We start from the raw sequence: 19,923 nt of genomic DNA, 5'->3' as shown, positions 1-19,923 counted from the left end.
ACAATTCAGACTTTTTCACATTTTAGGATAGATTGGGAGGTTAAACTGAGGGCAAGAAATGATATTTTTTTCTCACCTACAAAAAGGCTGCAATTGTGTTATCTTCAGACTTAACGATTCTGGACACCTATACTTACAAACAATTTGCTTTTGTAAAGGTACTTGCTTCTCCCGCTGGAATCTTTCACTTCTTTACTAAATACTAGTGACATTTCAAAAAGGAAGAGATGCCGTTCTCGACCCTTTCGGATTAAGGTTTTTGGGTCCCACACTTGGAAGGATTCTTGTAGGATGAGTTCTCCCTGAGACTCAATGTTTTCATCAAACCCTACAACATGAGAAAAAGAAAATCAATTTAAAAGAAAAATAAATCATGCACAAAAGAGCAGTATTAATTACTGTTTCAACTTTTGCAAAATGCCCACCAACTAAACCTCAGATTAGGGTTCCCCTGACTCTAATCTCCCCACTGCTGACCTGTCCCACAAAGGATAATTCTTCCTAAAACACCACTTTGTGTGCATTTTCCCTTCACATCACCCGAGATGTAGTTTAACTCCCTACCTCTCTTCAGCCCTCTCCCACAGCATTCCAAACTTCTTCCTCCTTCTGGAACAGTCCCCCCACTCTTCTCTAAGCCCCCGCCCACATTCCTGCCTCAATCCCAAGTCCCTTTGCTTCCTCAGCCCAGCACACCCTTCCCAGACATTCCACTCAAGTCCAGCCTTTCTTCAAGGACTGTTCTGGTCTTGCTCCTTGGAGACATCCCCGCTGCCCGTCCTTGGTGAGCCCTCCCTCCTCTGTGACATTCTGCACGAGAGCCAGCCACGCTCAGGCCACACGCTGGCCTTCACCACTGCTCCTCTCTGGGGGGATGTGGCCTGCTTTATCACCTGGACTTGAAGTCACCAGGGCATAGTAAATCAACATCTGGGGCACTGGCTGGCCCTACCCTCCCTTCCCTAACAGCAGAAGCTCCCTCCAGGGCCACTCAAGATAAGTGCTCCATTCCCCAGCCCCCTGTGCAGCTTGGAGCAGCCGGGCCATGAGGACAGGGATGGGTACAACTTGTAGTCTCTGCCCATCCGCCCTCCCTTCCCGCTTCCTGCTAGATGGAATGGTAGTCTGGTCTTGAAACATTCTATACAGAGCCAATAGGACAACATCTGGGATAGAGAGAAACTAGCTGGAACACAGCCTGAGTCCTTGATGCTGTCATGAAGAGCTGCCGTACCAGCTCAGCATTTTACATCAGAGAAAGAGAAACTGGTCTCACTCAGCCTTCGAGTTTTGGGTCTCCATCACACACAGCAGCACCTATGTGCGAACTAATATATTGCTCAATATTACTGATAATAACGACACAAGCTAGCAGAAGCATTTGGAGCAGGATTATTTAAAAATAATTCTTATAAATAATTCTGTGTAACCTGTTAAGAGCTAAGCTTTTCAACACAGAAAAAGCTTTCTTAAACAGAAGCATTCATGAAAACTATGATTGCTATAATAATTGTTGAACATATTTATCTAATTTTCTCTTTACCTCGTCACACACCAAATTCAACTGCACAGGCAGTATCTGGAAGCAACTATGTTCAAGGCTCAGGCAAGTGATGCACTGGACAGAGATGGGGAAGCAACAAGCTCTTTTAAGGGTTTTGCAGTCTCGGGGCTCCAGCTATCCTTCCACCCACTCATCTAACAGGGAAGCCAAGCAGCCTAAGGCAAGTGGCACAAAGTGCTATTGAGCTCAGAGTGTGGAGAGGCCATTTCCAGTTAAGGGACAAGAAAAGGCTTTCAACAAGGTAGGAGCATTTATGTTGTGCTTAAAAAAAAAAAAAAAAGCAGTGACACTGATTCTTTTAAAAAAAAAGAAGACACTCACATCTAAACTCTTAACTACTAACTAAACGGAAAGGCATAAAGCCAAGATATTTAGGTTCAGGAAATCCGTTCACAAACAGCATCGGCAGAAATTGTGCGAATGCACACTGGGGCCACGTGGAGTCCAGCTACCTTCCAGCATGCTGAGGTGCATGGCGTCGTTGGCTCTCTTGGGCACGCTGAGCATCACCTCCAGGCCGTCCTTAATCTCCCCCTTTCCTTCCTCACAGCACGTCAGGAGCTCCTGTGAAGACCAAGACCTGGGTAAATGCTGTAGAATGCTCCATCCACAAGAACTCTGCAGAAATGAAGGAGTCTGTGAAAACCCATGGTTTTTAAGACAAAAACAGACTGTGGTCAACTGGGCATGTATTCTCATAGAAAACAAATTACCACCTCTTCAATCAGTGGATGGCATGGTTTATTCTGCTCAAATCAGGACATCAGGGTAAAGCAGACGCACATGTAGTTTAAGATGGACTTAGTATACCTCAAAAATAATAAATACAAATATTTAATTAGTATAGTAATGCTAATCAGCTACTGGTTATAGCTGATGGTCTTGCCAGAGTCCAGCTGTAGGCCTATCACACGACCCTAGCATGACTTCAAACCCTGGTGCCATTAACAAAACGCCCCATCTAATCTGGGAGAGCTAAACCATGTAGCTGGAACAGTGACGCCACACGAGCTCCTACAGTAAAATGCGTTTCCTTTGTGTGCAGGATGTTTACAAAAGCTCTGATGGTTGAATGACACCTCCCTGGAAGCTCTATGTATATAACTACATTTCAGAGCTATTTAGAGGAACACCTGTTATTAAATGAATGACAGCAGGAACAATAAGTTCACATTCTGGCGGGCTCCAAGATACTTTTTTCCTGGTGTATTAATGATTATTATCAATCAGTAACAGCAACAATAGTTTTTTGTGTCCTGGTAGCCAACAAAAGAGGGACATGACCCTGCAGCCAGCTTTGGTCTCACACCGGACAGTTTAGAGTAACTCAGTTACTGGATAAGTACCTTCACTCACGACCAGATAGTGTTTATCTATTACTCTGAGCATCCTGGTAAAAACTGCTTTAAAAATGCAATGTACTGAGGCTAATAACGTCACTGGCAGAAAACCTTCCTTGTTGGGAAGCTTAATGTAGCTTCTTACTGTTCTCCTGAAGAACCTCTAGGCAAAATAAGGTAAGGTTTATAAATTTAAGTGTTAGTTTAGTAGAACCACATGTTAAAAAAACAAAATTCTTAAATCTTGAGGACACTAAGAGGTAAAATGCCTTTGCAGAATGAGAAAGCAAAGGGCAAATTTGAATATAAACAAATTAGCCTCCTGACTTTTTATTTCATGTTCACAACAACTACATATTTCTGTAGTGATGGTCATAAAATCACTTGATGGAATTTTGATATAAAGTACAGGAGAGCTTTCCCAGGAAAAAAGAACATAGCCACTTCATACTGTTTCTAGATTTTTCTTACTACCAAAAAGGGTAAATAAGAGTTTCATAACTCCATTTTCTGAATTTCTTTTATATCTAGAACAATTACATCATACCTTCCTGTTGTAGTGCCTAGGACAGCACCTGGAACATAGTAGGAGTCACAAAATACTGTCACTGGGATGAGCGGATGCTTTCTATGTTCTAATGCTTAATAAAATTCACCAGCCAAGGAAACAGTATGGTAAACATCACCAGACAGAGATTATAAATTATTTTTATGTTGCCAGGAAAATGTGTATTGATGATCTACAATGCATTCTGTGACAACTTTTAGCACAAATTGTAAGTTTTCTTTGACTTTCTGTTGTCAAGACTAATCACTATTAGATTTTTCCAAGTGTGATTTTAATTACAATCATTCACAACCAAGAAAAAGCAGAGATGAGTCTGACTCAAATACCTGTGACCTGAGTGAATGACATGTCCTATAAGGTGTGTGTGATAAATGACTGATGATAACTGAGAGGAAGCTACCTGGGGGTGGGTTCTTCATGGTTTCGGTGGGAACCTGGGCATTGGCCAGACCTGTGTTCAAAGCTGAGCCCAGATAACAGGTATCCGTAACGATTCTGAGCACATTCCTACCCTCTGGGGCTATTTCTCCACCTGCAGACTAGCATGGTTGTGAGGTTGATATATACAAAGTACCAAGCACAGCAGATGACCCATAGTCGGCAAGCCACACCAGGAACTAAGGGTACTAAAGTATCGAGAAATGACAGTTCCTCATGCAGATCTCATTTTATGTCAGAGACTAAGGTCAGCCAGCGCAGTTCAGGTGCATAACCAAGGAATACATTCTTATTTAACTGCTGCAAGGAGAAATTAGGCAGAGCAATAAATGGCAAAGAATAACAAAATAACATTAATTTCAAAAAATTCAGGGTGAAGTTCTCTACATAAATACAGAGAAAATGTCAAAATAGTAATGCATAATTCATAAAACTTTGCAGGCTGAAGATGCTCCACACATACTTTTAAAAGGAGCTGATACTTCGTTATTCGCTGAACCGGTTTAATAAGGTAGGAAGAGATGGAATTGGCTAATCCATGCCGTTGCTGTATCTCCTGCATAAAAAAACAAAACAAAACAAATCTTACCATAGGGGTATACTAATAAAAAATAGCTACGAGAGCACATTACTTTTCGAATACTGTACCTGACAAGTGCTTCATCCTGCTGAAATAATAAAGTTTCCTTTTCCTAAAAGGCTGTTAGAATATTAACAAAAACTTTGCTTCTAAAACTTTACTCTTGCATAGGAGAGAGGAAACTCTGGAAAGGGAAGGTCTTTGTGGGTAAAAGGGAGGATCTATATTGTTGGTCAGTGGCACACTTCACACGATTTTCAGATTTTCACTTTGCATTTCATAATTATGTCCCTTCCACCTGCAGTCCCCAACCCCTGGTCCACGTCCTGTTAAGGACCTGGCTGCAGAGCTCCGTGCCTCCCCCACCCCTTTTGTGGAGAAATTGTCTTCCATGAAACTTAGGAATGGGGGGGTCGTTGAGCAGTAGGCAAGTGAGCAAAGCTTCCTCTGCATTTACAGATGCTCCCCATCGCTGTATCACCGCCTGAGCTCTGCCTCCTCCCACCCCACCCCTGGTCTGTGGAAAAGTTATCTTCCATGAAACCAGTCTCTGTGCCAAAGAGGCTGGGGACCACTGCTTTACACACAATCATCTGCCGGCCTTTTGTATGCCTCACTGTGAAGGTGGGCACCCTGTCTGCACTGTCTGTCAGTCTAAGCTAAGCACCTATGACCAAGCTCAGAGTTAAATGAACACCTGACAGATGTTCAAAAATGTTTATAACCAGAAAGAAGTATAATCGAAGGGTAACAGGTGTCTTGGAGAATGGACTAAGTTATAAAGGAAAGACTCTTTAAAAAATAAAGCAACTGTACAATGAATATTAAAGGCATATAATTTGTGAAATCTCTCAGACAAGCATGATTTCTTTTATTGTTAAAGATGTTTTAGTTCACAATAATTTTTAAAATGGCTTTGATTCCAAACATTAAATGTGCCACATGCTCTCAATGCCTAGGCCTTAAGTAATACTAAGTCTGCATGCAGCCATGGTGTTGGGTTTCATCTAATGGCAAAGATCTAGGCTCACGTAAAATATTAAAAGAACAGGCCACACTGGGCTGGGAGCAGGCTTCACATTTACAAAGGCAGTGATGTATAATTACTGGTCATGGGAATGACAACTAAAATAGGGTCATCTCCAGGCAGGGCTTCATCTCACAGATAGAAATTAAAGTTCTTTTCTAATTTCCCAGACTTTCAGGTAAGAGCAGATTATCACACTTGTCCACACACACTTTACTGTGCACACATTTGACCAAGCTCTGGAAACCCAAAGAGCATTCTGTGTATCGCGTCATAAGGCTCCATCCCTTTTGTGCTAAATAACCTCCCTGCAGTATCTTCCCCCAAACAGATGACCTCTGTCTATGTTTACTCCGATGAGAAGGCGATTAATGAACCTTCTGATTAATCCTAGTTGTTACTCTGCTATTTGTAAAATTTTACTGGTAGGTCACTTTTGGAAATCCATAACATCATGAAATTAACACAGGAAAAATAAATAACATGATTCAAATTTATTTTTGTTATAGAGGGGGAAAAAGCAGCTTAATTTAATAGTTTATATGTTCTGTGTACAATACGACATGTAAAAAATTAATGACTGAATGTAAAAAGTAATGATATATACACACAAATGTATATACATATTAAACAGAGGTACACATTAAAATCTGAATTTCTTATATATAAGAATATATATGATATAAGATATAATATATAAGATACAAGGCTTCCAGTACTTGAATAGGATCTTTTAAAAACAGAAGAAAATATAAAACCATCCCAACATAAACATGATAAAAATGAAAATAAAACAACTAGCACCACCATTTGGGTGAAAGTTATGAGTAATGTTGCATTTTATATACATAACGTGGAAAATTTCACGGCTTCTTTAGAAATCTATTACTTACATCAAAGTAGGACCCTGCATGTTCCAAAATCAGCTGAGTAGAATCAGGCTTATTTTTGCAATATGTGACATACATCTGAAACTTGTCTGCCTATATTCAAAAATAAATCAATAAATAAAAATTAGAATATCTCATTCAAACTGCAACAAATATGATAAACTTTTATATAGGAAAGAAGCTGTGTGGATAAAACAAATTTAAGCCTCAAATATAAGAAATCCTACTTTAAAAAGAAGCTACTGAATAAGAAACACATCCTCCTGATACCACGTCCCTCCAAAAGCCTTCCCTACGCAGCAAGTTGGGGCTGGGGACCTGCCGTCTCTCTTCCCACAGCCGTGCGTGCAAACCTTGGCTGCAGGCTTTTGACAGCATGACCCTATGAGCCCTGGTTCGCCTGTCTGCCTCCCCTCCAGACTGGACAATCCCCGATCAGCACCGCACGCTCATCTATCAGGGAATCCCCAGGGTCAGGGAGAGCCCCAATACACTAAATATTCTATTTCAAACCATCTCTGCTGCCACTGAACAACTCATTCCATAATAACTACTAGCAATTCTAGTTATGTAGAATGTAATTCTTTGAGGTAAAGTCCATTTCTCTGCATGTACGGATACCAGCAGAAGATGGTGACTTGAAAGAAACGAACGACATCCCTTCTAACTTACTCAATGCCACCGAATACCTGAGAACAAGTAGCTGAGGTTTCCTTACCCATGTAACAAAGCAATGTCCAACATCCTCTGGCAACTGTTCATATTTTTCCAGCTCCTTTAGGAATATACTGCGGGGAATGAAAATGTTATCATATTATGAAGGTTTTTAAAAACATTTTACTAGTGGGATATGCTAGGAATTGAAAACTGTGTGCCCGCTGGATTTTAAGAATTAACAAAATGTATAGCTCTTAACTAGAAGCAGCTAACCAGTTTAGCCTTCAAACCTTTCCTAACAGGAATTTTAACCTAGCAGCTTACTTCTGGGAAAATGCTAGTGGTTAGGTAGCTAAGGATAAAATTGAGGGACATAAATGTTCACTGGAAAAACCCATTTGGCATTTTTGTGCCTTCTGCTGGGGCAGGGCCAGGGGAGCAAGGAGACCCCACTAGCTCAGGCCGTGGTGTCATCTCACCACAGGCAGTGGGCTGCACAGACCCCACCTAAAGAACTGCTGCTGCCGCTGCTTTTTTAAGATATTAAAAATAAAATCACGCACCTCCTGTGGCCAGTGGAAAGTACATTTTATTTGTTCAGACTACATATCTGTTCCTTCCTCAGTCCTTCCCTCCCTCTTATTCATAAAAGACCAAACAAACAACACAGGCCAGCTGTCCCGCGGGGGCTCTGCTGTCTTTTAACCCTCAGAAGCAACTCAGGCAGCAGCTGATGACTTGGCTGGAAAGAAGTTGGGGTCCCACAAAAACATTTCCACAGCTTTCCTAATCTTATTTCTGTAGAAAATCGGTACAAATATAAAGTTGAGGTTATTAAAAGGGTCTCTAGAATGTCAGTCCTTTTGTAGAAAGGCTGAGAGACTTAATTCAAATTACAACAAAATCACTGAGACCTGCTTTAATTTAACCGGAAACTTTTATTTCTTACGAAACCTCAGCACGGTATCTAGATTTCACGAGTTAACTACTCCCCAAAGATAAGGCCACTCACTTATTATGAAACTCATAGATTTCCTGCATGTTTCCGAAGATGATGAGCTCTTTGTTCACGATGCCGGGCGGGATCTCCTCCACACCGCTCGTCATTTCCCACAGGTAGGTCTGGCCGGAGGGGAACAGAGGGATTAGACAAAATCAACACCAAATTTCCAAGAAATAGTTACTCCTGACATCTGTAAATAAACACATTCTCAGGATTAATGTATGAATGAAAACATAATTGAGGAATGAATGGAACCTTTTACAAAACATGAAAAACCCTTCTAAAAAAGCCCTTCAGCTGCTGTTAATACTTGAGAGAAGGGTTCCTACAACACCTTCTAGTTTACCTCTAAACATATTCCCAGCTTCAGACTTTGGAGTTAACCTACTCCACACGGTACAACAAATATCCATGACACTACTGAGTATAAGTTGCCAATCAAAACCAGTAGGCACATTTCTCTGGAGCTGCTGTAAAATTCTGCACAAAGAGAATGTCAGTCGGGCCATCATGTGATAAATGGAACGCGAGGATTAATGCTGTATCATCTCTGTCATGAGTGGAAAACAAGCCTGGAACTCCACAGAAGTGCAGAAACATGAAACGGGCCGCTTAAGCACACTTTAAATTTCAAAAAATAACCAAAAAATTGCGATTACTCCAAGAACTACCAATAGGTGAGAATAACGTAGCAAGGTTATACTCAGTATAAACAAACAAACAAAACTTACTTACATCCATACACTCCCGGAGGTCTCTTACGTAAGCCTTTTCTGTTTGAATTAGCTCAGCCATTATGAACCTTAAACAGAGGAAGACAATGAGCAGAGTGTGGTTCACAGTCAGGAAGCGTGTTTAGTTCACTCTCCACTTTTATGAATTTATGGAAGAATAAAGAGGGTCTAAAAGTTGTGGTCCTAAAGTAATGGTTTTGGAGAGGTACATCAAGAATAGACAGAACCATAGTATCCAGCCTCTAATTCAAAGGAAAAAAAAGATTTTTGAAAATATTTTACTGAGACACCTATAGATCAGGTTTCTCAACTCGGCTCTCCTGACATTCTGGGCCGGATGACTCTTTGTTGTTGGGCTGTCCTCTGCATTGCAGCAGGCTCAGCAGCCTCCCTGGTCTCCACCCACTAGATGCCAGCAGCACCCTCCTCTCCCCTTCCCCACTGTGTGACGACCAAATGTCTCCTCACATTGCCCAGTGTCCCCAGGGGGACAAAGTTGCTCCTAGTCGAGAACCACTGGGTTAGAGTAATCTTTTGTCTTTCTTTACATATAGTAGAGTTTACTCACCGGCAACTTCAAAGCACCTAAATTTGTGTTATTAATTTTTCTCTCCTTAGTATTACTACCTAACAATAACAATTTGTTGCCTTCATATGAAACAAAGGCACAAGGATAAAAACATCACACTGTTTCTAAACTAGGTGATAAGGGGATAGAAACCACAGTGAAATCTATGCTGAATAAAGTAAGTACACTCAGAGCAACAAAGTCTCAGTGCTGTTTGATTTCTAAGCACACATAATTTTCTGTTTAAATGACCTTTTCTTCACTTTTTCAATGACTCTTGGTAGACTCTTAAAGACAGGCTTACTCTTTCCTGCGGGCAGATTTCCTCTTTTCTTCATTAAGTTCATGAGCAGCATCTCGAAGTTTCACCTCTGACCCAGGGATACTGGCCGGAATGATATCTAGCTGAAGACTTTTACTCTGTGGAATAATTAATTAAATCAGTAAAGAGGGAAATCAGGAAGAAGACCATGACTTACTCAGTTTGTACAAGGCAATTTACCGATTTGTTGGAGTCCGAAGAAATCCCCAGGGCCTTCTCCAAAGAGGTTCTGTACTTCTCCATCCGCAGAGAGAAATCTCTGTACCTCTTATCCACCGCAGTAACACATTTTTTTATCTCTGCTGCATGGGCATGCCCTTTTTCACAAAAGCCATCAGCCAGCTGTATCAATAGCTTTACTCTCTCTTTGGTTTGCTGCAAAAACAACAGGAAAGTATTGTGAAGCAAATGAACCCAACTGCCAGAAACCCGAAACAGTGGTGACTTGCCTACAACTCTGAGTTCTCACAGGGAGAAACTGGCTGGTGGTAGGAACTTAGGCTATTGCCCCAAGTCCATCCAATCCGCCTCCCTGATTCTAGACTAGCCGTCTCTCCTCAGCTCTTCCACACTGAATGGCACTTTCGAAACTCAAAGAAAAAATCCAGATTATCTTTCAACAATAATCCAGATTATCTTTCACCTCGTGGGTGCTGAGGAAGAGCCTGCAGAATGAATGGAAGGAGGAACACTCACTCAGGAGGTTCTCTCCACCTCTGTCCCTCTCCTGCTGAACACACATGTGCTTGTGCCAGAGGAGCTGTGCTGACCGCGTCTCCCTTGCTTTATGCACCAGTTTATCCCAAGTGCCTGGTTAGACCCTCGGCCCTTTCAGAGCAAGTGGCCGTGTGACCTTCCGGTTTTCCCGGAGCGAAGGCTGTGCCCACGGCAGGCATCCAACAAAACTGGCGAAGCCCCTCACAACACGTTCACTTCTCCTCTTAACTCTCAGGAGATATGGAGGAAAATTCACTAGTCAGGAAGTCATCTTCACGGAGGTATTTTAAATTTTGTTCCTCTTTGAGAACTCTCTCTTTCAGAAGAAGATTATTTCATTTGATGTGTACATAGAAAAGATCTTTCACTAAGTATACTTTATTACTCTTCATAAAGGTAAAGATAGCCATAAAATAACAGTTATAGATACTATATGGCAATTTGAATCAACTCTGATTTCTCAGCAGATCTTTCTCTTCACATCCATTTCATTGATTATTATTACTAATTATTGTTATTAATACTACTATGCTCCTTTCGACATTCCCCTAGCATTTTCAAAGAAGTAAGTTACTCCTCTGCTATGGAACCTGTTTTTCTCAGTTAAGCTTTAACTAGTAAATCTTTTTGACAAATATTTAGGAAACTCACTTTAAAATCCCCCAAAGGAAGAAGGTCAGAGCTCAAAACGCAGATAAATCACCTTAGTTTATAAAATGAAAGTTTTCAGCCAGAATTCCCTGGGCAACCTGTGAAGCCAGCTGTCAAGATACTTCAGACACAAATACCCGCAGGACCCACCGAGCTGCCAGCTCAGCAGCTGCCGGCTCCAGGTTGGAGCCCGCCTTGGGTCCTGTGCACGGGCACTTCTGCCTGGAATGCTCTTCCCCTAGATGTCTCCACGGCTCCTTCACATCTCTGCTCAGATAAAGGCCACCTTCTCAATGGGCTTCCAACAGGCCCTCTCGGACCACCTAGAAACTGCAGCTGGCCTCCCTGCCCGACTGCTCTTCTGCTCTGGTTTCTCCCACCGCACACACCACCTTCTAACAGAGGGTGCAATGTATTTGTCAGGGTCATTGCCTGTCTCGATCCTGTGAGAATGTCACCTCCACAGGCCAGGGATATTTGCTTGTGTGGCTTCATGACATCTCTTCCACTGTCACCCAATGCCATCTGTGGGGGGCACTGTAAACTACGTGTATGCATATCTTTAAGAGATTAAGAAAGCTATTTAGTGTTTAAAGTCCTGGGACACAGAAATGAAGACAAAAAAGACAAGCTGCTTGCCTGCATTAAAAAAGGAAACAAAAACACCAAGAAGCTAAAGAAATATTTCTATACACACATCACAAAATATACCAGTTGCTGCATATACCACCAAGAGACCGATACGGATTACACGACACTATGTACAACATGAACGATTTCCTCCAAGTGAAGCCTAGTAGATTGATACAACTTCGGTGCATAAGCTTCATTGAAGCAAAAAATGCTAATCAGATAGTCAAAAGGCTTCTCAAAGAGGCCTTCTCTGGCTCTGTCAAAGACTGCAATCCTCTCTGCCCCCGTGGCTTTGTTTTTTTCTCTTCTTACTTAGAGATAGAGTGTGTGTGGGGGGGCTGCATGCTCCCCATTTATCATGTTGTCTGTGTCTCTAACTGGAATGTGCAATCCATGAGCCCAGTAGTTCCTGGCACACAGTAGGGGCACAGTAAATAATTGTTGAATGATAAATGGCGATAAAAATTAAGTACAACAAATCTGCTAATCCATGAAAATTTCATACCTCGGTGTATTTTTATTAGTATTTTAAAAATACATTGACAGGATTCAAAAAAAGAGTTTAAAAAGATACAAAGTGAAAACTCTTCTTACCCCACCTTCCACTGTCACCAGCCCCACTGGGGATCACTCCAGAGATGTTTTATACGGATGAACCACCAAGTGCATGCATGTGTATATGTATTTTTTTCCCTCTCACCTAACAGGTACAATGCACACTATCTGGGGGGTGGGCACACTTATAACTTTGACTCACTGTACAAAAGTAATTCACGTAACCAAAATGTTTGTACCCCTGTAATATTTTGAAATTAAAAAGAAAAGAAAAACAAAAATAGAGGTGCTTCTGAAAATATACAAAGGATACAGACTCAAAAACTTTGAGAAACAAAACATCACAGGTTGACAAGGTAACCCTAAAAGAGTCTCAAAACTGTTTTGAGCTAAAAGAAGGAAGCAGTCTCTGCAGGTATGTGCTTTAATTGGGAAAACATTCATGTCAATATGTGGATTCTTATATTATTTCCTTAAAAGTTCATATTTACTCACATATGCCATAAAGATTTAATTGTGTTTAATTAAGTATTTAATTCTATTTTGATTTTCAGGAGAAAAGTGAAAATGCCTCCAGTTTTTTAAGCCTATGAACACCCATTAACAGAGATGCTGACATAAACTCTGCTGATCATAAAACACAGACAACCTCATGGCAGGACTGAGTGCAAGCAACACCACTGGAATATCTTCCACCAACTAAAGACAAGGAAAGACAACACCCACCAAATACACAAAATTCAAGTCGATAATACCCAATAGTGTTTCACAAAAATAGCAAGTAGTCAGAAAATACCTTAGTAAAGAAAGCAAGAGAGAAAAGAGAGCAAGGGAATAATGAAAAGAACAAAGAAGAATGAAAGGAAAGAGAGGGAGGTGCCTGCAGATACCAAAGGGACAGACGGGCACAGATGGGGGAGGGATGAGGACAGCGAGGGGACAGGTGTGAAGGAAGGTAAGAAGTGCCACCCAAGTGAACATGCAACAACCTACTGGCTCACCCAGTCTCTCCAATTCCGTGAGTTATTACTTAAATGATATTTTTGAGAAATCCCTCATTTTCCTGCAGTATCCCATTTTAGATTGTTTTGGGAAAAGCCAGGTTGACTTATGGGCCACTGAACAGAAGTCCAGCACCAATCTGGACTTACCTTGGCAGTTATCTGAAACTCCTCGTGTTCTTTCAGTAGCTCCTGGGTGTGCTGTATACTTGAACCTGTCGAGGTATGTGTGGACAGGTAGAACTCCCCATTGTCATGGATCCATTCTAAGGCCTGGAGAGGGAAGGAATGAAACAATGTTCCTGGGCTGAACATCTGTGAGAGACGTTTAATTCCCGAGTACCTCGTCTAAATGTCAAATCACAAGACAAGGTTGGCACACATCAAGAAACACTCCCTCGAAGAGAGACAAGTTTCTGAAATGAGTATCAGTTCTAAAATTTTTTTTTAAAAAAAGACATTCTAGAAAGTTATAATCTTGTCACTTATGTAGCAACAATAAAAAGTTCAACAGTTTCTTATAACCATGAACCTAAAGGCACAGTAAAAGCACAATAAAAGAAACCACAGCTAAGATCCTTTTTTTAAAGAATCCTGAGAAGATGTGGGTTAAAGGGGTGGCATGAAAGTCTCACACGGCTAAATATCCAGACATTCATGTTACCAAAATTTTAGAGCCTTACTGGAGTATTATAATTCAAAAAAGAACTAGAAAGCATATGTATATTTCCAGCTCTCAACTCTACAACTTTAGGTCTTTCTTCCTATTCCTGTGTCCAGCTGGAGCACCCGGGTATGTACCCACTTCACATGCTTTTTGAGGAGCTCCTGCAGAGGACCCTTCCACATTCTGCATAAATTGCCACTGGGAAGACACGGGCAGAGACAGGACTTAGCCCTTCTAGCTGGAAGAGAGAAATGACCCCACCTGGGGAGAAGAGAACCAGCTAGGTTTAGACTACAACACAATGACAGCTCTAAGTCATATATTGTCTCAAGTGTTTAGGGGCAGCCTTTTTTTTCTTCTATTTTTATACATTTGAAGTGAAATCAGACTTATTTAAACATGCACCCGTAAAAAGGCCATGCTAAGGAAAAGCAGCATAAAGAAGTGGAGGGTTTACATTTGCCTTTGTAATCTCTCAGTTACTCACTATGATCTGCTGGTCTTGGGACAGAAACATTGGCTGTCTCTACTATATACATCACAGCATCTGTGGCATTTTAGCAGGAAAAAATGCAAAGGAAACCTCAACTACTACGAATGGCCGAGTCAGGGCTCCAGACCCATGGCCCAGGAACCCAGACCATCCAACCCTGGGGACCTCTACAGTCTGGCACAGGCTGCCCACTTTGAGACTAGTATCAGCAAACTGGAACAAAAATCTGCTCCCTAAGTGGGAAACCTACGCTGAGGAAAATCTAATTTTTCTTGAGCTAAAAAGATTTTATGGGATGCCTACTCCCAGGCGTACACTAAGTTGCGAAGTGGATTCAGAAGACAGTCTAGGTCTGAGTCAAGGTCAGGATGTGTGTCAACACTGACCAACAACATAGAAGGGCCCTGGGGGACTCAGAGGTCATTCACGCAGAGGACACGAGATGGCACACACCCAGCACCCGGCCTGGGGCCAGGCCACACGCAGGTGTTTGGGGAACGTGCCTTCTCTTGTTTCCCTCCCAATCCCCGAATTCAAGGTGAAGAGTTTATGGATTATTATGCTACCATCAAGGCCAGAAAGAAGTGATAAAAATCTTAATGCTTAAGACAGGGGTCACTCGGATTTTACACTAAAATGATCTCATGACTGATGATATAGGCAGCAGCACTTTATCCCAAAACAGCTTAAGAAGGGGGATATTCTGAATGTATCCCGATGCGTGAACATTTATTAACTATGCTAAATTATTAGAAATTCTGTCACATTTCTTAATTTTAGCTTGATTTACCTGAAAAATAAAACTTTGTCTTGAAAATATAAATACAGCAATATGAAAAGCCACCTATCATATTTACACAAGCACAGAACCAAGATTCCACAATGATTTTCAGTCCTCACCATAATGACTGTTTGCACGTGGCCGACTGAAATGCGAGGTAAGGGAGGTGGGGGAAGCTGAGCGGTGCGCTCGCCAAGGGCTGAGATCGCCCTCTTCCCAGTGACATACTTCTACCAGGCTGAGGGGTTTTCAGGGCTTTCTTTTTAAAACAAACTGTTAGTTAAAAGGCAGTACTGTCTGCCATTCGACAGGGGTGTCTGAGGTGGTGGAAACGTCAAGCCCTGCCTCCCTGCCAACGGAAGGTGAGCACGGCGGAGCGTGCCCGGCACCAGGCGTGTGCTGACCTGCTTGGCGCTCCGCTCGAAGACCACGTACTGCTGACACTGGTCCAGCCGTCTCTTCCTCATGGTCCAATAATGCAATACCCTGTTCTCCCGCTGGAAGAGCTCATTCAAGATATCTGAGAGAAAAAAGGAAAAGATGTGTGTTGGTGCTTGCAACCAATTAAAACACCTAAAAAATCCTGTGCATTTTTTTTCAGATTTTTATGCAAATGTTGTAGCAAGGCAGAACGTTAAATGAAGAACCACACTGCTTTCCTGTCCGAGGTTCTCCATAAAAATGTCCACCAGACCTCTCTTCATTGCCTCATTGTGATTTATTACATTATAATAAAGAGATCACTGGAAACTTAAGGTTGGTCTGTATGTAATACCTCAAGTTAGCTGGATTAGTAGGATACGTACATTTTATCTCCTGCTGGGGCAATGTGACAATGGCTAAAAAAACACCAGCATTAGATACTTTGTTCGAGACCATTAAAACCTTCCTATAGATAGACTTTCATATATATTAAAGGTTAGGTTAAAATGGAGTACTAAAAGAAAACAAAGGTGTTTTTTAAAAAAATAACCAAAAATGAAACCATAAACCCTTAGGAGAGGAAGGGATGGAAGTAGGGAAGCAGAGAAGCATGAAGCCAGAAAGGCAAATAAATAAATAAAACTTATTACACAAAGATTTAAAATGTCATAACCAAATAATAACCACCATAAAATATTATACGAAAAAATTTAAAGATTGGGAACATATAAAACACAGATGTTATTTACTTAACAGTCAACAGAAAAAAGAACAATCCATTAGAAAAATGAGCAAAGCATATGAAATAGCAGCTCACGGTTTTTAAAATATGGTCAATAAATACACAGAAACATGTTTAGCCTCATTCAAACAATGAGACCATCTTTTGCTGTCCTCCTGGCAAAGACAGATACTATCCAATGCTGGAAAAGCTGAGGGAAACAGGTGATTATGATCCTGTATGACTGAGGGAGAAAACCTGAGAACGACTCTCCCAGAGGGCAACGCGGCAGTCGGTAATGACACTGAAAATGTGTGTGCCTTTGAACTAGGAACTCGTCTTTCAGGCCAACGGTGCTCACACCAGCACTCAATGCTATGTGCGCTAAGACGTTCAAACACCGACTCGCCGGCCAGAACAGTGGAAAACTGGCAGCAGTGTATGACCTGCTAACTGGGGGACAGGTCAAATTGATTACAGAAATGCTATATTGGACATTAAACTGAAGACAGCAGATCTTAAATTCTGACGTACAAAGATGAGTAAGAGATATTATTAAGTAAAAGAAGCAAGGTGCAAGGGAATATAGTCCCATTTTTGTAAAAAATTAAAAAGAGGGATGGGTGAGTGGAATATACATGTTTACATTTCTCTACACATTTACATGTATATACATACACAGGATGCACAAAAGTCTTGGCGGTGGTTACCAGTGGCAAAGGAATTAGGTTAACGTATATATATGTGTACAATTTTTGGATTTTTTTTTTACAATAAGTATATTTTACTCTATAAGTTTATGAAACAAACCACCAACTTAGGAAAAAAATTCCCAAGACTGCAACTGCAAATCACATAAGTGGTCCTCAGAATACTATTTTAGTATATTGGAAAAACCTTAAAAACAGGAAGTTTCCCACAAATATTTATTGAGCTCCTGGCAGGCTGTGTACTTGAGAAACAAAAGAATGGCATTTACACACCAGCTCAGTGAACGTGTTTTATTATCTTTACTCCACTGAAAGATGAACTAGTTTAATGAAAAAAATTAGGACACAAACATTTGAAATCTGTCAAAAAATTAAGCTACCACTTAAATGAGAATATCACACATGAACATGAATATGAACCGATGGGTTTTTGCAGTCTTTTCATTTCCATAGTCTCTGCCCGGGCCAGCAGTAATTTTTGGCAAGCGAACAGCAGACAGAGTGGTAACCGCCTCCTGGACATGGGGCCTTTTCGGCCTCCGAGGGACCCTCTGACCATGTGGTCTGACTCCTTGCCTGTGCCTTGGGGTTATTCTGTCTTTTCTGTCACTGTCGCACTTACATAGATTTACTGCACTGTCTTGAGCATGATGAACCTTTCACGTGACCCCAAGTAGACTGTGAGAGAAACAGAACATCTCTATTTTAATCCTCCCCACATCCAGCGCTACGACATACAACAGCGAGTGCATGATGAGCATCTAGAGAGTGAATAAATGAAACATACCCTCCTCTTGCCCACAAATACACGTGCCAAACTATTAATAACACAACCTAGAAAAGACCATAACATCTTTGATCAGAGAAAACAGAATACAACCAACAAACAAAAGCGATATGGAGAGGTGGGAGAAAGGAAATTATTTTTATAGAAAATGAGCCAAGTAAACTGTTTATCAGTGCAAATAACTTGCTGGCAATAAAGACTTTTCATGCAGAAAAATGGTTGTTTTTGCTAGTTGCTCATTTTCCCAGAAGAAAAGCCCTACGATTAATAAATGTAAGTCTCACTGACAGAACTGAGAGGACTTGCTCGTCTGATAGAAAATTATTCTGTGACAACAGAGGAATCAGACGAACAGAGAGTAGAATGTAACATAGAAAGTTTTTGCCAGTAATACTGTTTTAAAAAATGTGTGATGAATCATGTGTTAACTGATTATCACAATTTTTTTCCTATAAAACTCAACTGAGGCTGTGTGACACTGGTCAAGGTAGTTATTTACTCTGTACCCTACTTTCCTCATCTGTTCACCTTTCTGTCCACACCAAGCCTGGTAGTTACGTGTAGTATACACTTTCCCAGACCTTTTTCTATGCATTTACATACAGATATGCAAACATGGTCGTACAGATTTTTATACTGAAATGATATTAAAGTATATAATATTATTTTGCAATTTGTTTTTATTAATTAACCATGCCTTAGGTATCAAAAATTGATAACGCTTTACAGCAATAATATTGGTACATGATTTCTTGATTTGAACTTTTAAAAATATTTTGCCTATAGATAACTCTGGTTTTCATTTTTTTCCTATTTATAATATTTTTACTCACTTTAACAAAATACCCAATGGCAATAAATAACATTCTGAATCTACATTTTCTGTTTACATTCACCAATTTATTCAGTAATTATGAGCCTATAAGTTTGCTTAACACTTTATTATTAAACTAAGATAATTACGAGGACTTCATTAACATGAAATGTACATTTAAAATGAAACCCTAGATCCAGAGTCTAGGACACGTCAAGTCGAGCTCCCTCGCTGCTCACTAGACACCCTGACCTGCCGAGCCCCAGCTACACTCACTTTTTACTTGCTGTTCAGGAGCTTTGATGTGCGTCACCATGCCTGGCATGTTCACGCTGTTCCTGTGCAGGTACTTCAGGAAGACGTCTGCATTCCTCCTAGCAAGAGTGCAAGCCTGCGAAGTAATGGAGAGCAAAGCGTTGTTAACTTGACTTACACAAACACGTATTTTGAGTATACGGGGATGACAATGTCACACGGCTCACATATGTCTTTACCTAAAACAGTTATCTGGCCAACTTGTGGTTTGGAAAATGCAAAGGTTAAATACTATTTCAGTTACAAAAGAATCTCTTTGTCCTGAAGCCCGTGCTCTGAAGACGCCAGCTGCTGTGTTATAAGCTTCTCTATGAGGAGGCCCATGGGACACAGGAGACTGAGGGCAGCCACTGGCCTAAGGCCGAGAGGAAGGGAAGCCCTGCCACAGTCGATCCTTGAGGGGATGGCATCCCCAGGCAGCACCTGGGCCTCAGCTATGAGATCCCTGAGCCACAGGACCCACCTAAGCTGTACCTGGATTTCTACATAAAGGGTAGATAGTAAATACTTTCAGCTTTGGGGGTCATACAGTCTCTGTTTTGCCATCACAAGTCCTCAAGCCAATCACTGTAGATGAAACAGCCATAGATGATATGCAAATGAACAGACGTGGCAGCACTGAGCCCTCAGTTCGTAGTTCCCAACCCTGATTTAAGCCAATGAGTTTGGGGTAGTTTGTTACGTGGTGCTATGGTAGTAACAGGTAACTGATATTACCTGTTTATGTAGTAGGATAAACCAAGTAAGTAATTTCATCAGTATATTAAAAAAAATAGGGTTTTATATAAGAGAAAAGAATACAAATATAAAATGAAAAAGTTAAGGAAAAAATCCTTAATTGTATTCGAATTGGAACTATCTTGTACATTTCCTGTCTCAGATCTGGAATCAGTCTTTTCTGCAAGGAGTCCTAGCGGTAAATGGTCGCTGGAGACCATAATCTGGGAACTAGGGATGCTCAGTG

At 41.1% G+C, this 19,923-nt stretch overlaps 1 protein-coding gene across 1 annotated transcript in view; it reads right to left on the bottom strand.

The window, feature by feature from the left end:
* TRIO (trio Rho guanine nucleotide exchange factor) overlaps positions 1 to 19,923 on the bottom strand; it is a 188,563-nt gene that overhangs the window by 81,691 nt on the left and 86,949 nt on the right. Inside the window, exons 17-28 of the mRNA XM_012642750.1 lie at positions 18,921 to 19,035; positions 15,594 to 15,709; positions 13,399 to 13,521; positions 9,872 to 10,066; positions 9,674 to 9,789; positions 8,803 to 8,869; positions 8,077 to 8,186; positions 7,126 to 7,195; positions 6,411 to 6,500; positions 4,374 to 4,466; positions 2,017 to 2,128; positions 138 to 328 (exon numbers count right to left, since the gene is read on the bottom strand). Coding sequence (XP_012498204.1) covers positions 138 to 328; positions 2,017 to 2,128; positions 4,374 to 4,466; positions 6,411 to 6,500; positions 7,126 to 7,195; positions 8,077 to 8,186; positions 8,803 to 8,869; positions 9,674 to 9,789; positions 9,872 to 10,066; positions 13,399 to 13,521; positions 15,594 to 15,709; positions 18,921 to 19,035 — 1,398 coding nt within the window. The remainder of the gene's footprint in view (positions 1 to 137; positions 329 to 2,016; positions 2,129 to 4,373; positions 4,467 to 6,410; positions 6,501 to 7,125; positions 7,196 to 8,076; positions 8,187 to 8,802; positions 8,870 to 9,673; positions 9,790 to 9,871; positions 10,067 to 13,398; positions 13,522 to 15,593; positions 15,710 to 18,920; positions 19,036 to 19,923) is intronic.

The sequence above is a fragment of the Propithecus coquereli genome, unplaced genomic scaffold (genome assembly GCF_000956105.1).
Source record: "Propithecus coquereli isolate 6110/MARCELLA unplaced genomic scaffold, Pcoq_1.0 Scaffold100, whole genome shotgun sequence".
NCBI lineage: Eukaryota > Metazoa > Chordata > Mammalia > Primates > Indriidae > Propithecus > Propithecus coquereli.
This window is presented reverse-complemented; position numbering and strand designations above follow the sequence as displayed.